The following is a 7,765-nucleotide window of genomic DNA, read 5'->3' on the forward strand; positions in this document are numbered from 1 at the left end:
AACGGAAAGTGGCGTCTGGTTCACGCTTATAACAAGCTGAACAACGCAACGGTGCCGGCCCAAACACCGATCCCACGAAAGGATGTGTTGTTGAACAACATGGCCGGGAGCGTACTGTACAGTGCGCTGGATTTGGTAGACGGATACTACCAAATCCTGATGCGAGAGAGTGACATCCCGCTCACCGCGGTAAGCACTCCAAGCGGCATGCTTTGGGAGTGGCTCGTCATGCCGCAGGGCTTGTCTAACGCCCCGGCGACGTTCAATCGCCTGGTGACGCAATTGTTCCGCCCTTTGCGTACCTTCGTACAGACGTACTTCGACGACATTTTCGTCCATAGCCGTGCCGAGGGAGGCAAGACGGCCATGGAGGTGCATCTAGGACACCTCCGTCGAGTGTTGGACGTGATGCGAGCGAACAAGCTCTACGCCAACATCGACAAGTGCGTTTTCGCGTCACCAGAGATCAAAGTTCTCGGTTGCTTCGTAAGCAACGTGGGCGTTCGGGCTGACCCAGACAAGGTCAAGGCCATAGCAGCATGGCCGACGCCCCGATCCCAGAAGGATCTTCGAAAGTGGTTGGGTTTGGCCAACTACCTTCACAAGTACAGCGCTGGGTACGCGGGCTTCGCTAAGCCCTTGTCGAGCCTCCTTCAGAAGGACGTCGACTGGCGCTGGGAGCAAGAGCACCAGGATGCTTTTGACAGCATCAAGGCCAGTCTCCAAGAGGCCCCTGTCCTGGCTCTGCCGGACGAGACGAAGCCGTTTAGCGTCGTCTGCGATGCCTCCGATTACGCCATCGGGTGTGCATTGCTGCAGGACGACACGGCTGGACAGGAACGAGTCATCTTATTCCAGTCCAGGCAGCTCAAAGCCGCCGAGCGGAACTACCCTGTCCATGACAAGGAGCTCCTGGCAATGAAATATGCCCTTGTGAAGTTCCGAGTTCACCTTCTGGGCTCTACGCCCTTTGTGATCTACACAGACCACGCGTCCTTGAGGACGGCGACTAACTCGCCTCACCTCTCCCAACGGATGGCGAGGTGGCTGTCCTTCTTCGCGGAATATAACTTCCGCGTCGAGTACAAGCCGGGCAAGCTCAACGTGCTTGCGGACGCCCTCTCTAGGCGTCCCGACTATGAGTTGGCCCACATCACGCGGGTGACAACGGATCTATATGATCGGATACGCATGGCGTATCGGGACGATGAGGCTGTCGCGCCTATCGTCAAGTTCCTTAAGGCCGGAACGAGCGCGAAGTCCGACTGGCTCTCGTCGCGACAGCGCTCACGGCTCCACCGATATGAGTTGAAGGAGGGCCTCCTCTATTATCGGGTGGAGCCCACTGATTCTCCACGGGTGGTCGTACCCAACGACGAGGATCTGAAGCTCGACATCCTCGCGGAGGCGCATGACGCGCCCTCCAGCGGCCACTTGGGCCGCGAGAAGACCTTTCTGTCGGTCTCTCAGTCCTTCTGGTGGACCCACATGTACAAGTGGGTCGCCCGGTACGTCAAGACATGTGAAACATGTCAGCGGGTTAAACCCGCAGGGCACTCTTCGGCTCCACTACAGAGCCTGCCCGTACCGGCTGATTGTTGGAAGTCGATGAGTCTTGACTTCATCTTTGGGCTTCCCGCCGACGGACACGGCAACACCGGAATTTTGGTGTTCGTGTGTCGGCTGAGCAAGATGGTACATCTTGCTCCAGTTCCCGTCACTGTGACGGGCGAACAAACCGCAAGGTTGTTCGTCGATGGCGTGTTCCGCTATCACGGTCTCCCGGAGACGATTGTCTCGGACCGAGACCCGCGGTTCACTGCTGCGTTTTGGAAAACGCTGTTCCCTTTACTGGGAACTCGTCTGCAGATGTCCACTGCGGATCATCCGCAGACAGACGGCCAAACAGAGCGCGTCAATCGAGTGCTCGAGGACACTCTGCGCAGTGTGTGCGCGGCAGCGCCACGTACGTGGTCGACGCAGCTTCCAGTTGTTGAGTTTGCGCTCAACAACGCGGTGCACGCGTCCACGGGGTTCACGCCGTTCTACTTGAACGGCTTCCGCCACCCCAGAGTGCCTCTCACTCTTCGAGGAAACACTGACTCCTCTATTCTAAGTGGGGGAGAGGCTCGGAAAGCCCTTTCCTCCCAGGTCTCGGATGTGAGGCCAGTTTCGCTGCGGAAACAGGTGGAATCCTTTATGGATACCAAGCTGAACATTGTCAGCAGGGTCCGCGATGCCATGGCAGCGGCCCAAGATAAACAAAAGGAGTACTCGGACAAACAAGGAAGAGGAAACTTAAGTATATTTGAGATTGGTGACTTAGTGTTACTAGACACGAGGAACCTACCTCTAGACACTGTTAGCTCTGTCGGCAGCAACAAGCTGAAGCACCGCTTCATCGGACCTTTTGCAGTCCTGGCCAGACATGGTGCGTCGTACACCATCGACCTTCCAAAGTCAATGACGACGCACCCGACGTTCTATGTCGGACGTCTTAAGCGGTACTTTGACCCGCAGGAGGTTGCTGACTCGCAGACCCCCCTTGACCCAGCTCCTCGAAGCGAGGGCCGGTCACAGTCGTCGACGAGGGCGTCGGAGCAGGCACCCAAGCCTCGGTCGGGACGGCAAGGGTGCGGTCAAGACCGTACGCCGGAGGGGCTCCATACGAACGGACCCCGGCGCCATACGCCGAGTACGCTGAGTACGCCGGGTACGCACCATACGCGTACGTCTGGGAGTGTGCCGCAGGCGGCTCCGGACGTGGCAACAAAGCCTCGATCCGTCGGATCATGCGAAAGGCCTCGTCCAGATCGGACGAAGAGGCCCGGCGGTCCACCCGCAGGTGCAGGCTCGCGACCTCTCGCTCCACCAGGTCCAGGCGACCCGCAAGACGAGCGAGCTCGCCCTGATTCCCGGCCTGGGCGGCAGCATTACCGCCAGTCCCAAGGCCAAGTGCAATCTCAAGCACGAGGAGACGTTGACGGAGGCGGTCAACCTCAGGGTCCCGTGTCGGACCCGCAGTCGGAGCACTCGAACGAGAGTGGCTCTCGGGAGGCGCCGAGTACTCGTACTCGTACGAGGGCACCTCCGCCCCTGCTTGACCGGAATGCAGAAGTCCACTTCCACGTGGAGCGGATCCTCCAGGAGCAACGGTGTCGCGGCAAGCGACAGCTCCTCGTGAAGTGGAGGGGTTATGCCCACTCCGACAACTCGTGGGATCCGATTGAACGGCTCCTGATTGACTGCCCGAAGGCTGTCGCAATCTGAGAACAGAAGCGGCGGCAGCTTCATAAGTAGTCCGGGGCTTCTTGCCCGAACGGGGTACGGATGATGAATACATACCGTACCCGCGCTCATCGTGAGCGCTAGAAGCCGCGCGCTTCAGGATGTCCCTTGGCAGCATACGCTTGCTGATCAAGTGGGCAAACCTCACACGAAGATCACGCTGGTCCAGGATGTGGGACAGCTGCTGATCTTCATGGAGTTCCCATAACTCCGTGGGCGAGTACTTGAGAGTCTCCACCCACGCCCAGAACATGTCCTCACAAGAACTCCATGTGGGACAGTTCTCGGGCATAACCCAGGGGTATCCCCAAACAGGATAGAGACCACCCCGGGTCTCGGGCTTCTTACGACAAGTCGTGAAGTCCTTAAGGGGAATGCGGTGTGGCGCGAGAAGCACACACCGAGCAGCCTCCACGTTGTCGACGAACAACTGTTCTTTCTGAACAAGGGCTCGTTCATAGATGCCCCTAGAAGTGTGGCCGCCCACAAGGCCACGAGGAGCGACGAGAAGCTCTAAGAAGAGGTCAGCCCCAGAGCTCTCCTCGGGAGGCCAATACCCTCTTGAGTTGATGGCAGCTCCCTGGCTGACGGGTGCCGCCACCGAACCCCCACGCACACGCTGGGCAGCTTGGGAATCCTCCTGCTGCTGGTCGAGGTCATTCGAGACCTCCCGGGGCTCAACAATGGCACCCTCCTCTTCCTCTTCTTCCTCCTTCTCCTCCTCTTCATCCGAGGAGCCGAAGAGACTCTGATAGGAGCGTCGAGTCTCCTTCTCCTCGCGGAGTGGAGACTTAGAGGCGGTACGCTTCTTTGAGGGCTTGGCGCCTTCGGCTTTAGAGGCCTTAGCGCGCGCAAGACCCTCGGCAAGCGAGAGACGTTTGCGAGTACTCCCTTCCTCATCGCCACCGGCTTTGGGAGTGCCCTTAGCCTTAACGGCCGGACTCTCAGAGCGCACAGAGGTCCTGGGTACTGTTGATACCCCCTCGCGTTCGCTCCCCTGTTTATTTTTTTTTGTTTTTTTTTTTTTTTTCAAATAAAAAAAACACACACGCGGCGCGTTCTTTCTTGTGTTCCCTGGGACATGGGCTGTGGCCCTCCGCCCGAACCGTCAGTGCATCTGATGCTCTCGGATCGGCATCTCTCATGCCCGAGTTGAACTCACGTTCTACGAACCGAGGGTTCGGACGATTGTCTGAAGACGAGGGCGACGGACTGCGGCGCCTGCTTGCGCGCTTGTCCGCAGCCGCGTCACCCGAGGATCCGATCGCCTCGGAGGCCACCTGAGTAGCCTCCTTAAGTGCAGAGCCTTTGCCGTGAGGCTTAGTGCTCTTGGCCTGCGCCTTACCGGCTGCCGCCTTGGAGCGTGTCTTAGCACCGCTCTTAGCAGTGCCACGAGGCATGTTAACGGTCGAAGTGGAGACCTTGACGAAGAGCGCACAGGTTGCTGCTCGAGGCTCTAACTGTAAAGTGAGCCTCCGCCGCGCTCGCGCGGCCGAGTCGATGGTTTTCGACTTTGAGAATGAGAGTTTGTGACGAACATCTCTTCATTCTGATTGGTCGGTAAACCGAACCTAAGTGGGGGAGGATGTAACGGGGTACGTAGCACTAAGTGTACCCTGGTTACATGAAGTGTGACACTTCACACTTCAGGAGTATGACATGTCATACTCCGGGATATTTGGTACAAGGTACCAAGGTCATTCAAAACCAACCATTGGTTAAATGACATTGCATTTCTATAGGTAACTGATAGTTTGTATTAACCTCAAACTTAACCTACCTATAAATATACTCAGTTTACAATCTACCTTATTTAGGTCACTTCGCTCTCTTTAATTAAAGAGGGGACCTGTGAACTGCCGTTCACTGAGAGTTTGTATACTCTCGGAAGATAACTTCCTCTAGCGCAAGGTGCTGTGTGACCCCGTCACATCTGCACTACCGAAACCAAGGACTTCAGCGGCGTCAGCATTGACATCTTCAGCTTGGACTCGGGTGATGCCGACGTCCACGCTGCCCAGCAAGTGTGTTGCCAGTACGGCTACTCGGAGGGCGGTGCCGACTTCTGCGCTGGCGGAGACACTGACTACGACACGTGTTTCGCCACGTTCACCGTCTGATGTTCCAAGCAATTGGCTAATGCGGCATGGAAGGTACTACCGACCGAGTGCGCAAAGTTGGTAGTAAGTCCGTGTGTTTTACACCTTTTTTCAACGAGCCTCTTTTATAATAAGCCTTTTTAGAGACAGCGGGACGTAATTACCGTAAAAAGAATGACTTGGTTTCAATGATTTCGTTGAGTCTCGAGTATCATTCTCGTCCGCGCTCCTCCAACGACATCGGGTCCTTCGCGCCGTGCCAGCACCTCTGCCAGAACTTCTGTGATGCTGTCCTCTTCGTCTTGGATTTCGTAGTCGCATCCATGGTAATCGAGTAGCACGGTGTGCTTGTAACAAGCTACTTTTGTCCAACCGCGACAGCGCAATAGCCAGAACATACGCGTTCACGAGCGACGTGTAGCGAATTCAGAGATCACACAAGATTAAGAGGATGTTCGAGCAGATGGCCTGTTCCTCGCAAGTCCGGGGCTCGCTAATCAACTTCGTCATGCACTGCTTGGCCAGGTCTTCGTACGTGAGCGCAGCTTGACTAGAGTCACGGAGGCGCTCACATGAACTGGAGTCGGTAAGGGGACAGGGTCGGAAATAACAGAAGACTCTTTTTCATCGCCGTGTCCGGTAGCTTGAGATTGGCTGATAGGGACGAGCTGGGACTGCAAAAAGGGCTGCAATTCATGCTGCAATAAGCTCTCTCTTTCTATTCGTGAGATCTTTCGTGTGTTCGTCACGATCGTATCACGCGTTGTCCTCTGCAGTCACCTCCGCATACTTCACTCCAGTCCGTTTCCTGGCCAAGGATCGGTGCCGGTGGTCACAGCTGTCGCTCACCTATATATGCAATCCTATTCACGCAATATGCACGTGATTGACAGCTTCTTTCCGGGTGCAGTGCAGCGGTTAAGCTCTACGTCCAGGAGGATCAGACTCTCTGAGCAGTCGAGGCGGGGCGCTCTGGACTCGAGCCGGGGACTTGAACCTTTGTTAGCTACTCACCGCTCGATAAACGGACTCGAACCGCGCCAGCTCGTGGGACTTGAACCCACTCTCCCATAGCTTTGAATACTTCGGCTAGCGAGCCAACGTCTATTTGACACACGGGCTGTCTGCTTCAGCCCCGCACAAGACCCTACTCGTTTTTCCGCAAATAAGCTACTGATCCTATCCTTCCTGTGCACTGCGTGCCTGCTGCTCACGAGTCGCTTAACCTTAATCCAGCAACCCGATCCTAGATCCTAAGATCCCTTACAGTGCTCGTTCTTCTGAATGGCTTGGTTGCCCGTTGGGAAATGGCGTTGCATGGCGTCCGTGACCGCCACGACATCACCACTTCCTCGTTCGTCGGTTTCTTGGGCTCGGGCACACAAGAACTTCATTCTGCTTACTCTCTTCCCCTGGTCAACGAGTCGTCCCCGACTCGTGCTTGTCTCCTTCTTCCTACTTGTTATGCTGTCGTCCTCGCCGCTGGCCCTGCTGTCGTCCTGTCCGCCTTACTTCCTGCTGTTGTCTTCACTGTCGTTCTATTCGCTGCCGACCTCGATGTTGTATCTCTTGCTGTCGTTCTCGTCGTTGCTCGGTTGGTGGCCCTTACCTCGCCGAGTCTGCTAACACCGTGGCACTGGTGCGCTCATTCTCGCTGTTTCCTCTTGGGCATATTCACTTCTGATGCGCCCAGCCCGCCACATTTCCTCGTAGTCTAAGCGGTTGATCCAGAGATTCTCGGGCCCTCGACCGTCAGATCGATTCCCCACACACTGTACTTCGAATTCCAATACATAACGACCGGTGCGCATTCGATATCGTCGTCTGCGGCATTCAACGACGACGGCTTCGGGACCAAGTCGCGCAAGCCTCTAGCGATTGTCCACGAGAGTGTTTGTTTCTTGCCGTCCTCGTCCAGCAAACACGTAGATGTACGCTTCTTCGTCGGCTGGATCGGCGTACGTGTGTACTGCTTGCCGTGGTTGCTCACCGTCTTCATCTTGACGACTGCTTCCGTATTGTTCACCGGCTCCTGCTTGATTACATCCAGCTTCTGTACTGTGGTGGTCGTCGCGCTGCTCTCCTTCGTGCATGTCCTCGTGCCGCTGCTCTCTGACTCAACTCCGACCATGCTGCTGCGTAGTCTCCACTGGGCGGCGGGCATCCGTGGTTAGTTTGAACGGTAGTCTATAATCCGGGTAGATCTGTACAGGTTTCCGGCTGAGCCACGCTTTGGTCCACACGAATGCCTACTCCTGACCTTCAACTGGTGTACTTCGCCACTCTTCCCAGAACAATCGCGACGGTGTGTCGAGTTTTAGGTGCAGCAGCTTGATGTTGCGTAGTGACTGGCGACTGCTGTTGTCCCACACATGCAA

At 56.2% G+C, this 7,765-nt stretch overlaps 1 protein-coding gene across 1 annotated transcript; it reads right to left on the reverse strand.

Moving 5' to 3' along the window:
* Positions 1 to 5,482: 5,482 nt before the first annotated feature.
* PITG_20037 (uncharacterized protein) lies at positions 5,483 to 6,781 on the reverse strand (the record flags this gene model as incomplete). Its single annotated transcript, XM_002895932.1, has 3 exons — positions 5,483 to 6,061; positions 6,402 to 6,534; positions 6,655 to 6,781. 3 exons carry the CDS (start codon positions 6,779 to 6,781, stop codon positions 5,956 to 5,958), a joined length of 366 nt encoding a protein of 121 aa, XP_002895978.1.
* Between the last annotated feature and the right edge of the window lie 984 nt (positions 6,782 to 7,765).

This window comes from Phytophthora infestans, genomic scaffold, assembly GCF_000142945.1.
Source record: "Phytophthora infestans T30-4 supercont1.118 genomic scaffold, whole genome shotgun sequence".
Taxonomy (NCBI): domain Eukaryota; phylum Oomycota; class Peronosporomycetes; order Peronosporales; family Peronosporaceae; genus Phytophthora; species Phytophthora infestans.